At 41.9% G+C, this 23,945-nt stretch overlaps 1 protein-coding gene across 1 annotated transcript in view; it reads right to left on the bottom strand.

The window, feature by feature from the left end:
- The window catches only part of VPS53 (VPS53 subunit of GARP complex), a 134,491-nt gene that overhangs the window by 67,571 nt on the left and 42,975 nt on the right, over positions 1-23,945 (bottom strand). The window contains exons 8-12 of the mRNA XM_074319960.1: positions 21,221-21,299; positions 18,112-18,255; positions 17,505-17,647; positions 14,826-14,967; positions 479-580 (exon numbers count right to left, since the gene is read on the bottom strand). Coding sequence (XP_074176061.1) covers positions 479-580; positions 14,826-14,967; positions 17,505-17,647; positions 18,112-18,255; positions 21,221-21,299 — 610 coding nt within the window. The remainder of the gene's footprint in view (positions 1-478; positions 581-14,825; positions 14,968-17,504; positions 17,648-18,111; positions 18,256-21,220; positions 21,300-23,945) is intronic.

Raw genomic sequence — 23,945 nt, forward strand, 5'->3', positions numbered from 1 at the left:
TTGGTCACCTTGATGTTTCCAGGCCTCCTCAATGGCTTCCAGACCTAAAGAGATCAGCTTACGCTGAGTAGGGGCCTCTCCTAGCTGATGGTGCTGCTAACTTCACTGGGGATCTTTCCGCCTCTCACATCATCGCCGGACCAGATGAGAGCACAACTGAGAGCTAAGCTGACAAGTGCAGGAGATGATGAACAAAGCAGGGCAGAATTCTGCTGCCCCATCACAGGGCTAATTAAGCTTAAGTGTGTTGCTAATTCCAGTGGTGAGGTTCTTCAGGAGCAGAGGGATAGGGCAGGAAAGGTTGCTCTTTTGCTCAGTTTTCTAAATGCACTTTCAGATAAAGGCTTTCTATCAAGACCACCAAAGCTGTAATCTCTGAATGTGGCCAACAGCCAAAGGATCATATTTAGCGCAAACAGACTCATTTTCAGAAACAAACATTAGGTAGGCTGCACATGGAAATGCAAACCAGACTTACTTGATCTAAATCTCCTTTCTCTATTGCCAGGTCCTCCATCTCTGATGCTGGTTCATCTTCCAGGAAGGGATTGGTGGATGCGAGTGGAGACTCGAGTTTTTTCTGTTAGGAAGACATGAGAAAGAAATAAGTAGTTTCTGTGCTTTCCCCATTGACATGCTTTTTCCAAGTCTCTCCAACAGCTATGTCATGAAATCTGATCTACTGAGCAAGAACTGAGATAACATGGGCCACATTCTCATCTCCAGGCCTTCACATTGCTTTTCCATCTTCTTAAAACCTTATTGCCCACTCACCTGACCCCAATCCCAATCTGGTTGAAACTCACTCATCCTTCTATCTTCAAAATAGAAGTCCCTTCTTCTGGGAAGCCTTCCCTGTCTGTCCAGTTTGGGTCAGATGTCCCTGCCACATGCTCCCATCCCACCCAGTACATTACCTACCCAAATATTTATTAAACCATTGCAATGGCCCATTTATGTGTCTTCTCCCACCTAGGTTCTATGATGGCAAGGATTGTATCTACCTTGTTCTGCATCCTATCTCTGTTGCCTGGCATGTAATGGATGCTCCATAAATATGAATGAATGAATCAAAGTGCCAGATGGGTTTGAATTCAAGAACAAACTATAAAGCTAAGCTTATGTGTTCTAGATTATAGACAGAAATCCCTTCCCAAATAAGTCCTATTACAACAACCACAACAAAATCTCCTTGAGAAAAATTATTTCCCAGCTCCTGAATATGACCACTCTTTCACAATATATCATTGAGTGGGACCACAGGCCAGTGGGAAAGCTGGAGGCGGGAGATGTGGGTTTTAGCTCCAACTCTGCTGTGTTGGCCAAATCATCTAGTTTCTCTGAGCTGCAGCAGCCTCAGCTGCTGAACGAGGATACAGTCGCAGGACTACTTGAAAGACCAAATGTGATAGTGTGTGAAATCCTAGATGAAGCACATGATGCATAGAAGGGACACTGATGATGACAATTCCAGTGCAACTACAGAATTGAGGCAGCTCAATTCTGGAATTTTTTTTTTTACAAATTTGCTCTTGAGATGTTGTTTATGTCAGGGAGCTGGGAGTTCCAGCAGAAAGGAAACTTCTGCTGGACAAGCAGGACAAAAGGAATTGGCTGATGCTGGCAATGAGGGGAAGGGGCAAGGAACGACTCTCTGGAGACAAGAAGCCAGGTGGGGAGGGAATTTCTAAAATGTGCTTGTGACATTTTAGCATATATCAGTAGAGCAACTTGAACTAACCCCTAAGCCAAGAGGGACAGCAGATGGACTACAGCGTGAATGACTTTGTCAAGTGCCAGGATATCCGCTGAAGACATTACAAAAAAAAACCAAAAAAAACCCCACACAGAAAAATAATAAAATTTAAACACAAAAAACCCCCAAAACCCACACCTGTGTCTGGTTTAGGCTTTCAAACAATTCTGCTTACACTCACGTAAACTACTGAATTCTGGCCAAAACACTTGGATGCTATTATATAGCTAGACAGAGCCTCAGTGTATGAAGAAAGCTTTGTGATTAATGCATTAGCTCAAGGTAATCATTAGTAAGATAATGATTTTTGTGGTATCCTGCTGAGAAACAATATGGTCTAACAACCAAGCAAACATTTTAAATTTACACACTCCGAATTTTGGCTTCTTTGCCTGATGTGGAAAAAAAAGAAATCCCTATAAACTTAGAGCTATTTAAGTTTATTTTTAGAATTAGGCTATTTTTAGAAAGAAATGTTTCTTTGAAAACAGTATTTGTAAGCTTTAGTTGTCTCTGTAAGGGAGAGGGGAATGGTGAGAAGGGGAATCTGCAAAGCCTAAGCTTCAACAACAACAACAAAAATGAGTTAATAGTGTCGGATTCCTGAACTTACTGGCTCAACAGTGGGTTTGGGGATCATGTCATTGAGCTGAATCTCTAGGATGCCAAGTCTTTTGGTCCTTGGGAGATGGGGAGAGCAAGTCAATCGCTGAAGTTAAAATTAAAAGCTCAATTCAAAATCATTCAGTGACAGAAATGGGACTTGAGTTTTTGAACTAATCATTCCTCGCCGATGGCTAGGTCTACCAGGGTTGACAATGCCTCACAATTAGAGATGAGCAGGCCTCATTTTAAAAACAAGGTATTACAGTAATTATGACAAGAAGTAGACATCGGTGAGGTGGACTGAGGTGTTTCTGGGCTCCACACTCACTGGTGGAATGTCCAATGGATGGATGTAAGCAGTAAGACGTAAAACATAAAAGGCAGCATTGAAAAGGCATTTGGGGCTGTAGAGCGCGGGCCACTGGCTCAGTGTTACAGGTCGGAAGATTGCCAAGGTTTCTTTCCTATTCCCACTGTCTGTCTCTATTAACATCCTGAGGTGACTCCTGAGGGAGTCATGGGCACTAAAGAACCCCTTGCTCATTCACTTGAGGCAAACACGTTCCAAGAGTGAACCAAGTGGATGCAACAAAAGTCATTCATCATTCCTCCATCCACTAACAAATGACGTGCTGGGCACTAGGAGTAAAGCAGTGGGCAAGACAGACCACCCTCAGCCCGCATAAAGATTATGGTCGGATGGGGGAGACACACGTTAATCAAATAATCACACAAACATGTGATGAGGGCCAGGCAGGACAAATTGGGGTTGTTGTGAAAGGATGCAACAGAGCGTCACAGAAAACTTCCCCAAGGAAATGTTTGAGTCGGAGAGGAGCATCTCCTCTGTTCTGGGCACTCTTCTAGGCCATAGGGACGCAACCCGGAATAAGACAGATAAAAAAGGGTGTGATGAGAATAAAATGTAGGAATTGGGGTAGGTTGGGGGTGTGCTTCTTTATATTGGCTATACGAGGTCTGACAATTAAGTTCCCAAACTTGTTGCAATGATGTTGCTAACCTTTTTTTAAATATCAGAGGGATTATTCCTTATGAATTTGTATCAACTGGACAAACAGTTAACCACGTTTACTATTTGGAAGCGCTGAAAAGGCTGCATGAAAAAGTTAGAGGACCTGAACTTTTCACCAACAATTCATGGCCCTTGCATCACGACAATGCACCAGCTCACCTGGCACTGTCTGTGAGGGAGTTTTTAGCCAGTAAACAAATAACTGTATTGGAACACCCTCCCTACTCACCTGATCTGGCCCCAAATGGCTTCTTTCTTTACCCAGAGATAAAGGAAATATTGAAAGGAAAACATTTTGATGACATTCAGGACATCAGGGTAATACAATGACAGCTCTGATGGCCATTCCAGAAAGAGTTCCAAAATTGCTTTGAATGGTGGACTAGGCTCTGGCATCGGTGCATAGCTTCCCAAGGGGAGCACTTGGAAGGTGACCTAGTGATATTCAGCAATGAGGTATGTATCACTTTTTCTAGGATGAGTTCGCGAACCTAATTGTTCGACCTCGTATACATAATGATCAGAGAAGGCCTCTGTGAGGAGGTGACAATTGAGCAGAGGAGAAGGGCCACTCAGGCAAAGATCTGGGGAAGAGCATTCTCAGCAGGGGGACTCACTGCAAAGGCTGCAGTGAGTACGTGTGCGGGGCAGAAAGCACAGAGACAGCAGGAGCCCAATCATGGGCCATGGTAAAGGTTAGGCTTTCTCCTCATTGCAACTGGGCCGTCAGTGGGAGTTTTAAACAGGGAAGTGATATGATCTAGTTTAGATTTTTAAAATCTCATTCCCTGCCGTGAGGAGAATGGACTGTAATGGAGGCAAGACCAGTATAAGTCTGAGACTGCTGCAGTGTTCCCAGCAAGGGCTGACAGGGGAACAGACAAAGCTAATGCTGTGGAGATAGAAAAAAGTGGCCAGATTTGGGACATATTTAGGAGAAGGTCAAGAGGATTTGTTGAGGGAGTGGATGTGAGGGTGAAGGAAGGAAAGGAATCAAGAATCATTTCCTCTTTGGCCTGAGCAACTGCCTGGCAGATGTCCCATTACCTGAGTAATAAACCCTGGCTTTGGGGCCAGGCCCTATCACTCGGGGTACACTGCTTTCTTTCTCCAAGCCTCACTTCTTCTACATGCAATGTGAAAGGATATTAATACCTGCCACATAGAGCTGTCACGAGGGTTCAATGAGATAATGTACGTAAAGCATGAGACAGGTATACAACGCAGCTTAACAACGCCTGGCACATGGGGAAAACTTGGTGAGTGGGAGTGTTCGTTAGTATTTAACGGGCAGGCAACTAAAAGAGGAAGAACTGCGGCTGTGCCTCTGGATACAGCAAATCTCAGAAGGGGAAGAAGTGGGAGCACAGGGCTAAGCAGTCTCATAAAAAGAATTCCTTTTGATCACAAGTGAGATCCTGTCCCTGTGTACTACTTAGTCTCTTTGGGAGAGCTCCAGGAAATGAAAGCAATGGGCCCATCAGATTACAAGGCAAAGGCATACTGAGCTTCTCCCTTCCTCCCTGGTCTCCAGCGAAGCCCCTAAAGTACCGCAGGAACCACTAGGCTATTGGTAAATGTGACATTACGAAGCCCTGAGGACGGATATAGACTCCCGCTATTTAGAGCACTACATTACTGCTCAGATTAATTTGCTGTGATGAAAGAACAAGGCTTTGCAGAGAGCAATCAGCGGCACAACCCAGCCTTCTGTGCACGAGCAAGCCCTGTTGTCAGAGCCAACCAGACCACACTTCTCATTCTCGCTTTGCAGCTGTCGTAAACCATAGAGAATTACAAGTTTGGCTTTAGATTTTAAATAACTCAAATGACATATTCCATGAGCTCCGGGGCTGCTCAATGAAACAAAAAATTTGCCAAGAAATGAACGACTTTCCAATTTTAAAAGCTTTTTTTTTTTTTTTTTTGCTGGGACAGTTGATTTCAAGTCTATACAGGATAGAAAAATTCTTCATATAATAAGTTAATTCCTACTAATTAAACCACATGGGATTCCCAACGCCTCCAAAACAGTAAGGGCCACAGGACAGCCAAGCGGTCTAATTTACTGTTAGGAAGAGAGAGCCTGGCGTTAGTCAATAGCATATCCATATCTGGGTCCGCCTGCACAAATCCACTTCTGAGGCCCTAGCTAGACACTTCAAATGATCAAAGAAGGAATTCTGACATTCAAGACTCGTCTGTTTCCTTTCCCTAGAGGAGAAAGCTTTCAGTTATGAAATGAACGTTCTGCAATTTCTGCATTTCTTATTCCATAAAGACTTTACTTCAGCCCAATTCCTGATTTGTCCTTAAAGAGATGGCCTGGAGACCTCAGCTGATAGGGCTGTGGGCATAGCACAAAGCACAACTGATTTACTATTGCTGGCACCCCCTCTTGGTACCACCACGCTCATCTCTGATATTGTGACAATTATGGTGACAATTCTCCTGCTAGACCATAAGCATCTGCCTTACTCTATGTTTCATCTTTCCCCAAGCCCCCGCACAAAGAGGGAGCTGGAAAATATTTGTGAATAAATGCTGATCAGATGAGAAGTACTAAATAATATCCTCTTCAGACATATTGGCAACATTTTCTATAAACAAAACAAAAATATGTGTGTGTGTGTAAGAGAGTCTCAAAAACATACCCCAAACTATTAAGCAGTGGACATCTCTGGGGAGAGGGATTTAGAGTAGTTGAGAAGGAAGAGATTGCTCTTTTAAAATATTTTATCCTCTCTGAGCTTTAAATGGCATGTATTACTCTCTCTCTCTCTCTCTGGTAGACAAATTATTTATCTGTAGAGTGAAGATGATTTATAACTAAACTCGGACAGTATTTTCTAAAACCCTTAATATTTTAAAATGGTGATATAATTAACGTAAAATTCACCATTTTAAGATGATTTACAATTCAGTGGTTTTTAGTATATTCACAAGGGTGTGCCACCATCACCACTATCTAAGCCCAGAACATTTTTCACCCCCCAAAAAACCGTACGTCCATTAGCTTTCCCTTCCCAATCCTCCCCTCCCCCAGCCTTAGGCGACTACTTATCTACTTTTTGTCTTTTATGGATGTGCCTATTCTGGACATTTCACATAAATGGAGTCATATAATACATGGTCTTTTCTGTCTGGCTTCTTTCAATTAGTGTAGTGTTTTCAAGGTTCATCCATGTTGTGATATGTGTCAGTGCTTCAGTCCTCTTAATGGCTGAATAATAATCCACTCTCGGATATATCGCTGTGAATAGTGGTGCTACGAACATTTGTGTGCAAGGGTTTGTATGCACGAACATAGGAGAATTTTCAATTCTCTTGGGTACATACCTAGGAGTGGAAGCATGTGTTACTCTCATAATGAAAACAACATTTTCAGATCGCTTTGTCTTTATCTGGCAGAGTTGGCCCCATAAAATGCACTAAAACAAAGAGTGACTATTTCTTCTGAATCTTAATAAACCATCACTAATATCAAGGCTCAGTGATGGGAGAGACTAAGCAGGAATATCCACAAGAAGACAAGAACACAGAAAGCAGTTTAAAACACAAGACTACCTTAAACTTGAAAATGCTCCTACCTTTTGACCCTATAATTCCAGTTGTATCGTAAGAAAATAATCTCACATGTGAACAAAGACTTGTTCACAAAAATGCTCATTGTGGCCTTATTTATAAAAGTGAAAAAAATGACAAGCACCTAAGGGTCCGACAAGAAAAGGATAGTTAGGGAAATTATGGAACACTGTATAATGAAATATTATATAGTAATTAAGAAAGCACTTAAGACATATGAGGAAAAGTAGGATATAAAATAATACTATTTACACATCATATATGAAAATTAACTCAAAATGGATCAAAGAGCCAAATGTAAGAGCTAAAACTATGAAACGCTTAGAACGAAGCATAAGTAAATGTCTGTGACCTGGGACTCCCAGAAGAAAACATAGGTAGTAAACTCTTTGACATCAGCATTAGCAGTATCTTTTTAGATATGTCTCCCCAGACAAGGGCAACAAAAGCAAAAATAAACAAATGTCATTACATTCAAATAAAGTTTTTGCACAGTGAAGGAAACCATCAACAAAACAAAAAGGCAATCCACTGAATGGGAGAAGACATTTGCAAATGACACATCCAATAAGGGGTTAATATCCAACACATATAAAGAACTCAAATAACTCAACATCAAAATAACAAACAATTAAATTAAAAAATGAGCAGAGGACCTGGACAGACATTTTCCCAAAGAGGACATGTCACTAGTCATCAGGCTAACACAAATCAAAACCACAATGAGGTACCACCTCACACCTGTCAGCATGTCCATCATCAAAAAGACAACAAAGAGGTAAGTGTTGGAGAGGATGATGGGAAAAGGGAACCCTAGTTGAGTAACTGTTTTGTGTACCTAAAACTAACAAAATGCTGTATATTAACTATATTTTAAAAAAATGTTTGTGACCTTGAGTATGACACCCAAACTCAAATAACAAAAGAGAAAAATAGATACATTGGACTTCATAAAACTTGAAAACCTTTGTACATCAAAGGACACAATTAAGAAAGTTAAAAAAAAAAGAGACAAGCCACAGAATGGGAGAAAATATTTGCAAATCATATATCTGATATATGGTAAAAAATATAAAGAATATAAAGAATATATTGAGAATATATCAAAAATTCCTACAACTCAATAATAAAAAGACAAACAATCCAATTTAAAAATGGGCAAAGAACTTGACAGACATTTCTCTAAAGAAGATACACAAATGGCCAATAAGCACATGAAAAAAATGTTTAATGTCATTAATCATTAGGAAATGCAAATCAAAACCACAATGAGATACTTTACACCCATGAGGATGGCTCTAATGAAAAAAAACACAAAAAAACAAAAATAACAAAGAATGTAGAAAAATCAGAACTCTCTTACACTGGTAGTGGGAACGTAAAATGGTGGTGATCTGCTGTGGAAAACAATTTTGAGGTTCCTCAAGAAGTTAAATATAGAGTTACAATATAACCCAGCAATTCCTCTCCCAGATGTAACTGCAAGAGAACTGAAAACATATGTTCACACAAAAAATGAGCACACAAGGAAACAACTCAAATGTCTGTTAACTGACAACTGGATAAACAAAATGCATTGCCATATAATGGAATATTATTCAGCCATAAAAAAGACTGAAGTACTGATACATGCTATACAATAGATGAACCTTGAAAACACTATGTGAAGTGAAGGAAGCCAGGTACAGAGGCCATAATTATATGACTCCATTTATATAAAAAAGTCCAGAATAGGCTAAGACATAAAGATAGAAAGTAGATTAGTAGTTGCCTGGGGCTGTGGGGGAAGGAGGAAATTGGAAGCAACTGTTTTTGGGGGGTGGGGTGGGGTGTTCTTTTGGGGGCAGTGAAAATATCCTGGAATTGGATAGTTGGGATGGTGGCACAACCTTGTGAATATACTAAAACTAAAAAATAAATAAAAAAGGAATTGTACACTTTTAATGGGAAGTTTTATGTGAAATTTTGTTATATGAATTATATTTCAATTTAAACAAATAAGCAGAGAAAAATGTATTTAAAAGGTGCAATTTCAATTGCTTAAAATGTACATACAGAATGAACATACCCAAATCCTCATCTGATTGATGGGAAAACGAAGGACTTTTTTTTCTGCTTTTCCATTCTTGCCTGTAATTTCCGTATTTTCTATTTTGAGCATGTGTTACTTTCTTTTCAGAAACAAACAGAATCTTCTACTAGGATGTTATTCAAATGAAGGAATATATTCCTTTACCACCAAATAAAGCATTTATAAAATATCTTGAAACACGAAAGGGGGCTCACTGGGTAAGGGAAAACTATGTCCTTCTTTAGGACAGAAGACCTTGTACTGTAGCAGAATTGCCCAGACTATGCCTCCTCTGACACACTCTTCCTAATGCAGGAGTGAAGTTGGCGGAAGACTGAGGTGTAGGGTGAGCCACTCTGTGTGGGCTTTTGTAAGGAGTAAGACTTTTACAAACACTCTTATGCTCAATCCGTATGGACAAAAATCATACCTACAGCTTCCATATTTATAATGTAATTTTAAAAACTGGGCAAATGAAACTGTATATTAAAATGACCCCTATAAGCCAAAAGACGATTCTATTTAGAAAGGCAACTTATGCAATGGCCAAGGAAAGGAGAAACCCAGCTGCAAGAAATGGGAAAAAAATTAAATTTTATTTTAAAAAAAAATCTCCCAAATTCATTGAGCCAGTTATAAAAACATAACCCGATCTACTCTGCTTTCATAGAGGCTGAATATAATATTTACCTTGAATGTATAATCACCGAGTCACTAATAATGCATATGGGTATAGTTAAATCACATCCAGACATCTGCTTTTAATTTCAAGGCATTTTAATTTACAGACTATTTTGAATCCCTCCTAAAGGGTCAGGAGTTGAGACAATTAGCGAAAAGCAGTGGCAGCTCAATTCTTTCAGTAACAGTGACAGCACTGGACATTACAAACTTGTTAGGGCTAGTACAATAAAACCCAAACAAATCCTGTCCGCAAGGTTCTCTCAGTCTACATTTCTAGCAGATGTCAAAGTCCCATCTGCCACAACAGAGCAAGAGGTGATGCATCACGCTGATCAGCTAGGAGAAGCCAAACAGGCAGATTTTCCCAGGTGAGCTGTCGTCCCTCAAGCGCACCCTCACTGTTCCACTGTCAATCAGACAAGGGTGGAGACAGGTGGGCTCGGGAGGGTCTCTGCTCAACCTGGCTCCTTGGCTGACTTATCTGCTCCATAACTTTCCAAGAAATTCACTAACTTTCTATGAAATTTGGCATTTGTTATAGGGTATCAAGATATACCTTGGTTCATTTTGTAGTTTATTCTGATACTCGGAAATAAAATGTTGGCCACAAAAGATTTAAAAAAACAAAACAAAACAAAAACCAGCCGGAGAGCAAGGCAGCATGAGGAGAAGGTAAAGAGACAAGGAACAGGGGTCTTCAGGCGGAGTGCTCAACAGGTAGACTGGGAGTCAGGTCGGTGGGAGCCCTGGACCAGCCCAGGCCAGCCTCTTCCCGGCGTTGTCTGCTGGGCGCACGGCCAGTGGCCACGACTAATCTGACCGGGCCTCTGCTATAGGTGAAGAAGGTGTGGCTCAACTTTGTCCACAGCAAAGTGATGGCAGGACCAAGCTCAAAGTGAGTATCACCTACAGAGAGAAGCACGGCCTTCACATCTTCCCACAGCAGGTAGCAGTGAACCAATTCTCCCAGACCTGGCCTGCCTTGTTTAAGAGACCACAGGAGTTCTGTTGCCTTTCTAGAAACTAATGTTTAAGGGAAAAATCCTCGAAGGCTACGGAGCAGTCACTGTCAGGACTCGGAATGCAGAATCGCTGGGTCATCAGAACTGGAACAAAGAACAGCCAGGGGGGAGGTGTCTGACTTAAAGAAGTTGAACAATTTTGAGAAACCTGTGGAGAAAGCAGCTAACCAACGGGAGGGGAGGATAAAGAACTCATGGCTCAGCAGGATTTTTCTGGCCAAGGATTTGTAACCTGAAACTCTCTGCAAACTTGATAGGAGAGGAAGCAACCACTGAACAATCGGAGGAGATATTTGTAAATCAATTATGGCAGAAAATTTCAAAAATGGAGGACCAAAAAGGAAGGGACTGGTGAAAAGGTTCAAGTGCTGCTAGCTGACCGTGCATCTGCTGGGTGGCGGAAGGCTGCCCTCCAGGAGCAGGGCCCTGGCAGAGCGAGTGGACATGGAGCGAGGCCCTGCTGCCAAAACGCAGCACCTCCAGCCAGTCAGCTCTAAGACAGAGTAGGTTCCAGTCAGCCACCTGCCACTCGGCCATCCCTAATCCTGTTCTCTACAGAAAAGCACTGTTCTTCACAAATTTCCATATAGCGTCTGCCAGTTTTTCACGGTCTCTACATGGTTGCCCTGTTCAGTTGCCTCACCTTGTTTAGAGGGGCCTTTCCTGACCATGTTACTCTGGCTCTTTTGACCTTTGGGGCATTTCCTAGCACAAGAGAGACCTGATGTGTTCTGGGACAGCCCCAAGTTTACAGGCTATCCTCGGCCATTTATTCCCCCGTAACCTGTAACTCCCTAAATGTGAAATCAAAATCACCAGGAAGTAGGGTCCAGCCAAAGGAGGGGAAGACTAGCTCAAAACAGGTGTTTGGCACTGATGCTATTCAAGCATCCTTCATTGGGACCTATTAGCTGGGTCACTGGTTCGTAGAGCCTGCCTTTACGCTCTACCAACCCTGTCCAGCGGGAAGCCATGGGCACTCAGGGAGGCATTCCCAGGTGGGGCCTGTGCTCAATGCTTAAACTTCCTCGTCCCCAAGCAGATCTCTGTAGGGCTGAACTGAGAGCCATGGGAGTCTCTGCTTGAAACCAGGCCCAAAGCATGGCGTGGGTAGGGCAGAGAGAAGAGCCAGCATGAGGAAATCAGGCAGGCACTGACGTTAACCAAATACTTCTCAGGAGAGACGCACGCTTCTTTCAGTGGCATTGCTGTTACCTATTTCCTTCTGCGACTTGCATGTTCGTTTGTTTTTCGGCCTATTTTGCCCTTGTTACTAAAAAGAAATCAATTCTGAACATGAATTAACAAGCAGAGGAGAGCATGTACATATATATTTGTTAAGTACGGAAAGAGCGCTTTGTGGTTCAGCCGCATTTTATTTTGATAAAGTCATGAGTGGCACTGAGTAGGTAGGGCCTTGTGGTCTTGCCTTAAAACCGAGTGCTGCCGCCACCACTAGTGAGCCCAGTGCCCTGAGACACCTACTCTGAGGCAGGCCTTGGGGGGCAAAGAGGAGATCCCACTGAAGTCCCAGGATTTTAGGAGTGGAAGGGTGGGGGGTAGAGAAGGTAGCAAAGGCGAAGGGTAAACAAGTGAACAGGACTCCAGCACCAATCTCTGCACTTACTCCCCTGCTTCAGTCACAGCAGCTCACTTTTGCTGTATTTACATGCAAGCTGCACAGCCTCGGGTAAGCTGCCAATGAGTATAGCGCCTACCTTCTCCAGCTGATGAAGCAAAGTGATGGAATTTAAGCAAACGCACCTAGCACACTATGGAACACACAGTGGACGTTCAAAGTATCTTAGCTATTATTCTCTGTGTGGATTCCACGTTAGTGTTTGTTAGAAGAAAGAGTTTGGAAGTCACTGATTTGGCCCATCTCCCTCATTTAAAAAAAAAACAAACCTGAAAAATAAAGTATGTAAATGCAAAAAATATGTTTCAAAAGTATGCAACTGATTTTGTATAAGAAAAATTCAAACAAAATACCAGAGTAGAATGAAAAAAAAATTCTTTGCTTTTCTACCTACTCTCACTCCAACTTCCTTCCCCAGAGATATCCGCTGTTATTATTTCCAGACCTTTTTCTTACACACTTACATACATAAACATGCTTTTTGCTTTTTACATAAGTGGAATTATACCATATGTACTGGCCTGCAGCTTATAGTTTGCACTTAACATTGTATTTGAGAGGGTTTTTTTTTCTATGATAGCACAACTGGATCTATCCCCCATTCTACCCCTTTTAAACTGCTGTACACTACTCCACAGTGTACAATAAAATACCACATTTTATTTAACCATTCTTCAACGATGGACATTATGGAAATCTCTTTTTTTTTTTTTTGCTTTTAAGGCTGCAATTCATCTTTTTGTTGGTGGATTTGTTGGATCCCCTCTATATGTGTGGCTTTTTTTGTAGACTTCATATCTAGATATGAAATTGTTGCCTCACAAGGCATGCGCATTTATATATATATATATTTTTTAAAGGAGGATGCAGCTCACAGTGGCCCATGCGGGGATCGAACCGGCAACCTTGGTGTTATGAGCACTGAGCTCTAACCAACTGAGCTAACTGGCTGCCCCCGGCATTTAAATGTTTGATACATAATGACAATTCACTCTCCAACAAGTCTGTATCAACTTGTACACTAGCACTAAAATTCTATATTGTTAGTCTTACAATATTTTTGGCCAACCTGATGTATGAAATTAGTATTTTGTTCTGTTTTTTTCATGTTTATTAGCCCACTGTATTTCTTCGATGAATTTCCTGCTAAAACCTGTACTCATTTTTCTAATGGGTCTTTTCTGCACTGATTTTTAAAAAAATTCTTTATGTATGCTGGATATTGATCATTTGTCTTATATAGCTTAAACTGGTTTTTCCTGGTTTGTTGTTTACACCTTAATTATGTTTATGGTCTGTTTTTCCAAACAGAATTTTGTTCTTTTTATGTTGTCAGATCTTTCAGGACTTTTCTTTATGGTTTCTGGGTTTTATGCCTTGTTCATTCCCCCTGGTACTCTGTTATTGAAGGATACTATCTAGTCATTTAACAGAGCAGACAGTTCACTGAGTTATAGCAGAGTCACGACATGGTCACAAGTTTCTCTTGACTGCTGGGTCAAGGATTTTCCTACCAAATCACATCACTTCTCTGTTACTAGCAGTTTAAAAAAAACACAAATCCAGTTTTAAAAGCAATTCAACAGGTCTGACTCTCTCAGCTTTGATTTCTTCCTCTCTCTCCTCATTCCTACCTGCCTGCATGTGGTCCGTGTATTCTTTGCATGACTAGGGAACAGAGATGAGTCAGCCATAATTCATGCACTCACGGTCTGTGCGTGTATAATGATGTATACAGAAAGTACCATAAAAGATAAAAATCTGGTTTCCCCGTGGATAGGAAATCAGAAGAAAGCGTACTGTGTTAGCAGGGGGCCTGGATTTCCAAAAGAGAGGTTTTCAGAGAGACACTTTTGCCTAGTCTTTGATTACAAGGAGACGAAATGATTTTTACCAACACCACCACATCCCACCTTTCCAATGGAGGCGCATAATCCTCAGATCTCGTACCTTTGTGTTTAATCTTTTAGTATCTCTCTGACCTGCAGCTCTCCATACTGGCTTTGAAGTTCATAGACACGTGCTGACCTGGTTTGCTCACCAGAAGACGTTAAGAAAACAAACCCTCATGTAAAAACATACCTAATTATAATACAATGTGATAGTTAATAAAGTAATAAGGTATTTGTGCCTGAATAAGTCAGGCCTCCTTGACTCACAAAATTGATAGTCTGTAAAATGGGGCCAATATTTCGATAAAATGATGACAGGCCATTCTAAAAACATGAAGTACCGCCTAAGAGACAAACAATAAATCCATGCAGAGTACTCTGCATCATCACTGCTCACAGGAATTGAGCAAAATCCCTGGAATGGGGGATTAAGCACTTGAGCCAATGGTGGAATCACCATACTGTGAAAGAGTGAAGTGAAGCCCACCCACCCTACCCACGGAGTTCACGTTCTGGCCTCTCTCAGGAAGGTCTTACCAGGGTTCCATCTGTCAGGGTGCAGCCAGAAAAGCGTTTTGCAAGAAACCCTTCAAAGTTAGTTGTTCTCTGAATAGCAAAAAGAAGCAATTTCACTTCAATTTCCTTAGCTCTGGTACGCATAATCTTGCCAAGTTCTGTCCTTCAAAGCAAAGAGGTAAGAACACTGTCAAACAAACGGCTCATTCAAGATAAGACAACGTAAATGGTTTTAGCTTATATTAAAAAAAACAAAAAAAGGTTACCAGAGGGTAAGGGGGGAGGGGGGTGGGAGACGAGGGTAAAGGGGATCAAATATATGGTGATGGAAGGAGAACTGACTCTGGGTGGTGAACACACAATGGGATTTACAGATGATGTAATACAGAATTGTGCACCTAAAATCTATGTAATTTTACTAACAATTGTCACCCCAATAAACTTTAAAAAAAAAGTATACAATCCTGAGGTCTGTTACCGACTTAGTTTAATGCTAGGGGAATAGAAATACATAATCTAAATAAGAATTTTTAAGGTGAAATTGTCCACCAGTCAAAAAAAAAAATCAAGGTTTACCGACACCAATTTGTTTACACTCTTACTAGTATTTTTATGCATTTTAATTTTTTAATAATTTGTTACTAATACATACGAAACACTCAGTATTTTATAAAAATGCATATATTCTATATAATTTCAGAAGTATTAATTACTGAATTACAAAGCCCTCCATCAGCCAGAGCTCAATAACCATCTCCTTCATCGAGAGCAGGAACCCTGGGAATACATGTGGGCGACTGGAATCCCCACGTGAAAAGTAACACGTACCCGTCCAGGTGGTTCCTGCCTGCTTATGTGCCACTCAAGCATTCTGTTTCAGAATGTAAGTTGTTCCGGAGCGGTGACACGACAGCTCTCGGTGAGTACTGAGCAATGATCATCTTCCCCCACAAATAAATGACAAAATCAAACAAAGATCTTCTGAGTTTATTTGAGAATTATGTATCTGTAGGATTTTAGCCAAGATTCAAACAATGAAGCTTAGCAGCAACGCTGCCATTAGCTGACACAGTAGCAGGTTTGTTGGCTTTAGAACTTCCAGTCTCCTGAGGAGTCAGTTTGCAAGTCACTGAACTACCGGCTAACGAACACTGCTTATTAATTCCTCAAGGAATTCGCTCTTTCTTTGCTAATCAGGACTTAGAAAAGTGACAACCAGAACTGACCTTGAATCAACACTAAAAGGTTATCTAAATCTATGGTAGCAAATGTATTTCTTAAAAGAACAGACGCATAGAAGGTACAATACGAAGAGTAAACCTGAATGTAAACTATGGACTCTGGGTGATAACGTGTCAGTGTAGGATCACCGATTTAACACATGTACACTCTGGTGGGGATGCTGATAACTGGGGAGGCTGTGTGTGTGCAGGGCAAGGGCATATGGGAAATCTCTGCATCCTCCTCTCACTTTCACAGTGAATCTAAAATTGCTCTAAAAAAGGGGCGGACAGATGGCTCAGTTGGTTAGAGTGAGCTCTCAACAACAAGGTTGCCAGTTCGATTCCCGCATGGGATGGTGGGCTGCGCAGCCTGCAACGAAGATTGAACACGATGACTGGACTTGGAGCTGAGCTGTGCCCTCCATAACTACATTGAAGGACAATGACTTGGAGTTGTTGGGCCCTGGAGAAACACACTGTCCCCCAATATTCCCCAATAAAATTTAAAACAAAAAAAAAAAACCACATTCAATTAAAAAAAAATAAAGTTGCTCTAAAAAATAAAATCTATTAGAAAAAACCAAACAGCCAATATCCCTTAAAACATTCTCACCCCTGCCACAACGTGCCTAAAGCATGCAACTTGACTGTATTCTCTCTGGTTTTAAGAAAGACGACTATCATGAATTACTTTAAGGTGGCTGAGTTACACTTAGATATGGAACTTTTCTTTATTCACCAGGAATTAATGTAATTGTGCACTATTAGAAAGGAATATACAACTAATAAAACCCAGTTACCACTACTATTGTGGTAGAGCTGCAAGTGAAAAATAAAAAAAATGGGACTCTGGCTTTAGCATTGCCATAGTAAGATACACTGATCTAACCTTCTTGGGCTTTAATTCTTAGGTAACAAGGGACTATCTGGCCCTGGGCCACACTCACGGACACTGAAGACAGGATGAATGAGTGAAGGTCTTTAAAATGCTGAGAACACTGAGGCGCCAATATTATTAACTATCCAAAGACTATAAATACTATATTAGGGGTGGGAAATTTTGTTCAACAAATATTTCCTGATGGTCTATTATGTCACTGAAGTAGATACTACCCCTGTCCCTGTGGAGCTATCTATCAAGTCAGAAAAGCAAAATGTTGATGGATGTATACTCTGCAAACTGATATATGTGATTCAGACATAGGGGAAAATGTGGGGTGATGAATCAATACAAGTAAATTCGGTTGATGAGTCTTGACTTGGTGAGGTCAAGAAGGCAGGTTATTCAAGGAAAGGGCCAGGCCAAAAGAAAGTTCTGGAGCAAAGATGGGTGCAGCGTGTGGGGTGGTAATTGGGTATGAGGGTACTATCCATCATCTGGTGGCGTCAGGAAGTGATTTCAATCCATAAGACAACATGGAACTGAGAGGGGGACTGATTTCAATTAACACCAAAACCAGCAGAAAGTGGATGCTACCTTGTGATGTGGCAAAATTCGACTGCAATCCTCTCGGTCATGTACCACTCACGTGGAAACATTCGGCCGTATTTCTCCTCATAGTCCACAAGCTGGCGTTTGATCCAGGCATAGCGTCTGTCGATTTTGTCCAGCCAGGCAACCTTAGGAAACCAGGGAACAAAATCCACCCCAGTACTTAGTAGTGCTGACAGTTTAAGGAAACAGCAAAAGCACAGAACCAAGAAAAACACAACCAAACTCTCTATTTGTCATGGTTTTAAAGAACCTAGGCTGCTTTTTCTACTTGATCCGGAAGTTCTTACTCTGGGGCCCATGATTGGGCTTCAGAGGTCTATAAATTTCCTGAAACTGTCTGCAAAGTATTCTGCAAAGGTGCCTTTTCCTGGGGAGAAGACCTGTAGCTCTCATTAATGTCTCCAATGGGTCAGTGACCCCAAAATGGTTAAGAACCCTGAACTTGTAAAGTTAGCCTTTAGGATTCACGGTTCAACAATGAACACTTTAAGACAGTAATACCAATAAACTGAAAATTAGTAGACTTGAGAGCATTCAATTTTCAACACAATTCAAATGTAACATCTGATCTCACTTGGTCAATACTTACATCTTGGTTTTCTTGAAAAAGTACTAGATACTCTGACAGATGCTGTTTAATAAACTTTTTGATGATATCCTGTTTGATTCTGGGGTCCAAAATATTAGCAACCAGACATGCATCTCGAAGGACATTGCTGGGTCCTCCGGGCCTCTGTTAAAACAAACAACACACACCAGTTCAAAAGCCAGAAACAACCTCTAAATCTCATGGCCTCTGACAGCTGCTACTTCTTGTTCCGCTCTTGGAATTATTATTACTCCCACTCCCCTGACACTCATTCTTCTGCTGTGTCAGATGGATATTTCAGTTTCGTGTTCCTCGATGAGAGAATCATTAAGCTAGTCTGCAGTAGCCAGGATGAAAGCTACTCTGTGAATCAGCAATGAGACATTTTGGAAGACAGGGCCAGTAACGAACATAGGGAATTCTGCTTTCTGAACACTGACACTGAAACACTTTGTGGAAGAGCCCTAAGAGTCAGAATGATCCCAGTCTCACTCATATGTGCCCCTTTCCCGATTCCGACCTCAGGGTCCTTTTCTTAAGGTGCTACATTTGTGTCAAACAGTATGGTGGCATTTAAAACCTAAAACCAGGTTCCAAACCACCAGGCTTGTTTCAAACACCCAGATATGCAGCCAAAGGTGAAATAGTACGGTATCAGCCCCTTTACCTAAAAAGAACAGTAGAAAGACATGGAGGGGCTGTATTGATACATCAAAATGGGAAGGCCTTTGTTATTATCGAAAGCAATTCAATCTCACTGAACTTTTCTTTATATAGTAACTCACTGAATGAACATGGCTGGCTGGCTGGATTATAGTAAAAAGAATACTTGGAATCTACTCTTGGCTTGGCTAAACAGCCATGCAGCTTTGCTGCAGTTATTGAACATTGTCTGAAAAATAGCCGACTTTAACTAGGTGATAAGTAAGGTTCTTCCAAATCTTTGTGTTTTGTTTTGGTCAAGTCTGTCCAATTTATCCATCTCAACTGAAATTCAAGTGTTGCACAGGTGTTACCTAAGCTGCCTTTGAGCTAAACTGTTAAAATGCTGACTAACTCCATGCTGAGTGGCTGTCAGGTCACCTACTGAGCACAAGGACTACTCAGCTCTTGCTTCCAGACGAAAGTGTTTGATCTGATACAGAAACCACAGAAGCCAAAACTCATGGGCTCATGGGTTCGTATTTTTTCATTTAAATAGAACTTCAGGGGGCAGACGGGTGGCTCAGATGGTTAGAGCGCGAGCTCTGGGCAATGGGGCTACTGGCTCGATTCCCATATGGGCCAGCAAGTTGCGTCCTCGCATCTAGAATGAAGTCAATGAGCTGCCGCTCAGCTCCCGGGTGGCCAGATGGCTCAGTTGGCTGGAGCGCGGGCTCTCAACCACAAGGTTGCCGGTTCGACTCCCACAAGGGATGGTGGGATGCACCCCCTGCAACTAAGATTGAAAATGGCAACTGGACTTGGAGCTGAGCCGCGCCCTGCACAACTAGACTGAAGGACAACGACTTGGAGCTGTTGGGCCCTGGAGACACACACTGTTCCCCAATATTCCCCAATAAAATTAAAACAAAATAACAACAAAAAACTTCATAGGTTACAGTGGATAAGTTTTTTTTTTAATACTATGAGTTCCATTTGTGAAATAGAAATAGTAGCACAAAACCTTTAAGAAAAGTCAATAGCCATTAAAGAGGGGAAAAAAACAACTGAAAAAACACACACAAAAAACCACTGTCACCCAGTCAGAGAAAAGGGAAGCGAGTTGTTAAAGAAAACCATTTTAACTTCATCTGCCTGGTGGGCTCTGGGAAAAAGATGTAATGTAGGTCACGGTTAGTTTCTCCTAAATAATGAAACTGGGCTTCATCCACATCTTCCTGAAAGTTCTAGAAACTGGGATGGACAGTAGAGTATGGAGTAAAGCAGATCCTGGACTAAGAAGAGTCTGGTGCTTACAATTTGTGACTACCTTACAATCCCTTTTCACAGAATGGCTTTCCAACATCCACTCTCCACAGTTATACCAAATGAATAAGGATATGAAGTCCTCAAAGAAACATGCTTTACAAATACAACATGATTCCCAGAAGACAGCCACAATATGGGCAGACATTAAAATCAGGAGCAGGTTTCCGAGAGAAAGTCATAATCTACAAAGCCAGAGCAGCTACCCCCACTACTTCTTAAGTTTCTTTTATGGAGCACAAAGAAAAACGATTAAGATATTTCCAGTTATTGAATTATACAGCAGATCCAGGAAACGTTCCTTGGCTCTGTAAATGAACATATATATCCGCCATCTCCACCCACCAAGTTCAGTGAGGAATGCTGCTTGCGCGTGTATACTTCAGCTAGCTCACCTCTACGTTAGACAATTCTTTCTCTTGAAGTAGCTCAAATAATAGAGAAAAAAAGCTTCTGAAGGTTATTCCCTCCCCAACACATGCAAAGCATTAAGATTACGTCTGCTACAATTTAAAGGACAAAGCTAAAAGCAGTTAACCATGCACAATGACAGCCAAGTGAGGCAAAGCTTGTTACATGAGAGGTGTAACCAATAGCTCACAAGTGAAATACTGTGGGCTTCCCAGACACAACACAAACAGCTATGCTACCAGTGAGAGCAAAAGGGATTAATTCCAAAGAACAGGTCTCTGATCATTAAAAAACGAGTCTCCTACCCATGTCCCTCCAAGTTACATAAGCCTGTGGACTTTCCTCCCAGTTGTCTTTTCACCAAACTGTAACCAATAAGTTATGTAACAATCCTAAAAAACACTGCAGCTTGAAGATTTCTTTTGTAAACACAGCCATGAGAAAAAAGGAATTTACTGGGCAGACAAGAGATTAGGTTTGACACACATTAAATTAGACTGAAAACAAATCCTCACTTTTTGATGCTGAGAGAACACAGATGAGGAATCAACATTGCTTTGGGATATTTAAAATCAAGGATGGTCTCTTACCCTGAACCTTTGGCAAACAGACTTAGGGCTGCCAGCAAACACTTTTGGAATGATAAACGGAAATAGTAACTGTAGTGAATGTGAATTAGGTAAGAATGGGGATAATATCTAAAGACTGGAGAGAAAATGCAAAACAATACCTTGGTTCCCTGGGAAGGAAATGCTTCTTCAAAATCGGCCAGGATTTGCTGCCCTAACTCAGTCTGGGCAGCCTTCACCCTGTAGGGAAAAGAGAACATATCACTGCCTGGGGTAATTTTCAATCATCCACAAATAAAGATCTATAGGGGTCAGAACTGGTGGAGTCTTTAGAGATCTCCAGGCAGAGGGAGGGGTGGCTAGATAAGAGAGGTCACAAACTATTTAGTTGGTGCAAAAGTAATTGCGGTCTTTGCAATCATTTTTAACTTTTTAAACCACAATTACTTTTGCACCAGCCTAATAGCTGGAAGCCCGTTTCTGACCAGGACCACGGCCAGGACCACGTAGCCAATTTATTCTCACGATGGATTTTCTCTATCACACGCCTATCGTGAGATAGTATATGTTAACCTTTACAAAATGTCATTAGGGGGTAGTTATACTGTGGGAAAATGCTGTATAATGCCCAAATCAAATATCAAGCCATTTTGGATTATGGGTATAACTGCTCTCCCACTCCTGGGAGTAAAGAATGGGAGGGCAGAGCTGGTTTTTTTTCCAACCCAGAAATCAACCTCAGGATCCTAAGTTTTAACAAATGAACAAAAAGAATGTTTCCTCAGGTGAAAAGGAAAAAGGCCCAAAGGATCAAATGAACTGCTAATTGACAGTGAAAGCCTCTGAATGAAGATGGAGGTTCACTTGGGAAGAGTGTAATTACAAAGACCGAGTTAGGACAACAAGGAGCAGCAGTTAGAAAGGGGAGGTCAGTAGTGAACACGGTCGCTTGCATGCACACTAGGAGCTCGATAAATACCTTTCAGCTTAAATGGAAGGGAAAGGAAAAGCAGCTGGGATGGGAAAGGACCCTGCTATACCCGCGTCCTCCACCAGCAGCACGCCCCGCACCAGCCGCATGCCCCACACAAGCCACATACCCTGCACACCCCGCACTAGCCGCACGCCCCGCACCCCAGCACGCCCGGCATCAGCCACACGCCCCGCACTAGCCAGCCCCAACAGAGCCCCAGTGCAGAGCAGAGGAGCTCTGAGGCTGCTGCTCAACTGCCCTGAGCCTGAAGCAAATTTTATCTTTGCTCAAAGCACCATAAAATAGTGTTCTCCCTTCCTAGGTCTCCACCCTGTTACTTTGGAATTAACTTTATGAAGTCCTAGAAATAGTGAACGGCTCAAAACCACAATTTCTCTGGCTACTAGGCAGTGCCTAGCAACCTACTGAGTTTTTTTTTTTTTTTAAATGGGGGAATAGGCGGGACCCAAAACAGTCTGATTTTTCTGTGGCACAGTTATAATTATGTTCTATTTCAAATACTTTCCAGGGTTTTCCCACTATCTTCAAAACGTTTAAAACCACTCTGATAGGTGGGTTTGCAGCCTTTTTAGTCAGTTGTCAAGGGGCTAGGAATGACCGAGATAAGGCTATTATTACGGCATTAGCCCCCAAATCAGAATCAGGACCATCCATCTAGAGCTGCCCAATACACAATGGGAAACATTTCTTCTGATAGGAAAGAAAAGAATAAGCTTTTGTAAAATCGTATCTTGTAAGTCTTGTGACTCTACACAGTGGGCCAGGCAGACAGTCTGCCCTGAGCCAGGTCACAAGACAGCTCCAGGGCGTCAGGCCCCTCTGCTCCTGCTCTCCTCCTGGCAGCACACAGATAGCACGTTCCCTCCTAAGCCCCCGCGACAACGCCTGAAGGACAAGGCCTGCACCCGGCCAGGGTCACTCACAGTCACATTCTCGGGGCTCCTGAGCATCTCAGTGATACTTAGGTCCCAGCTCTGCCTCTGTCACCCCACTTAGCCCACCATCCCTTAACTCCATCTTCTGGCTCGGTTGGAAATTGAGGTGCCTGAAAGTCAGTCAGAGGCTTGGTACGTCCAGCGTGCGGAAGAGAGAGCGAAGTACCAGACTGGGATTTGCAGACCACCTTGCCATCTTCTCCCATCCATTTTCAAAGTCACCTCTTGAGATAGTCTAGACTTAGCTGTGCCTCTCCTGAGCTATGTGGAATCATGAGTACTTCATTTCCCCTATGTGGGTTATAGCTAAGAACAGCTGCGAAATAAGAGGGTGGGTGGGGATGGAGACCTGTACGAGATGCCCTTCAGTATCCTCGCCAGTACGGATCATTCTACAACCCCCCCATTACAGTGCTAGCTGGAAGCAGCCATCTTTACAGGTGACGCCAAGTCGGATGTGAAAGTAATGTTGGAGCAGAAAAATAAGTTTCTGCACATAAATGTTTCCAGTTTCTGAAGGGTCTGTCAGTGACTCGGATGAAAGAGCAACCATTCCCCTACTGACACTCATGGTGGTAGCTACAAATCCAAACCATGATTCCATGTCTTTTCCGGGTGAGATGTGAATAGCAGTCTGTACAATCAGTTGCCTAAACAGGATCCTAGAAACAAGTTCATTGCTTCGAAGAAGCTATTTTTAGCTTCCCTCCTTTATATTCCTTTCTCTTCTAACAATGAAAAGTAAATTCCTAACTGTAAAGAGATGGAGCGACTGAGACTTGGTTAGTAGAGCATATACACAGGTTGAACTACCAAGATTTCCTTGTCATTCTTATGACAATTAATCCACAACTAATAGAGAGTAGCACAGTAAATAAAAATTCCTCCTGGCATCCAAATAAGGTTGGCCTCCTGGCAACAAAATGTTCATCACGCTTAGCAAATGAGTCACTGTGC

This window comes from Rhinolophus sinicus, linkage group LG15 (genome assembly GCF_036562045.2).
Source record: "Rhinolophus sinicus isolate RSC01 linkage group LG15, ASM3656204v1, whole genome shotgun sequence".
Classification (NCBI taxonomy): Eukaryota; Metazoa; Chordata; class Mammalia; order Chiroptera; family Rhinolophidae; genus Rhinolophus; species Rhinolophus sinicus.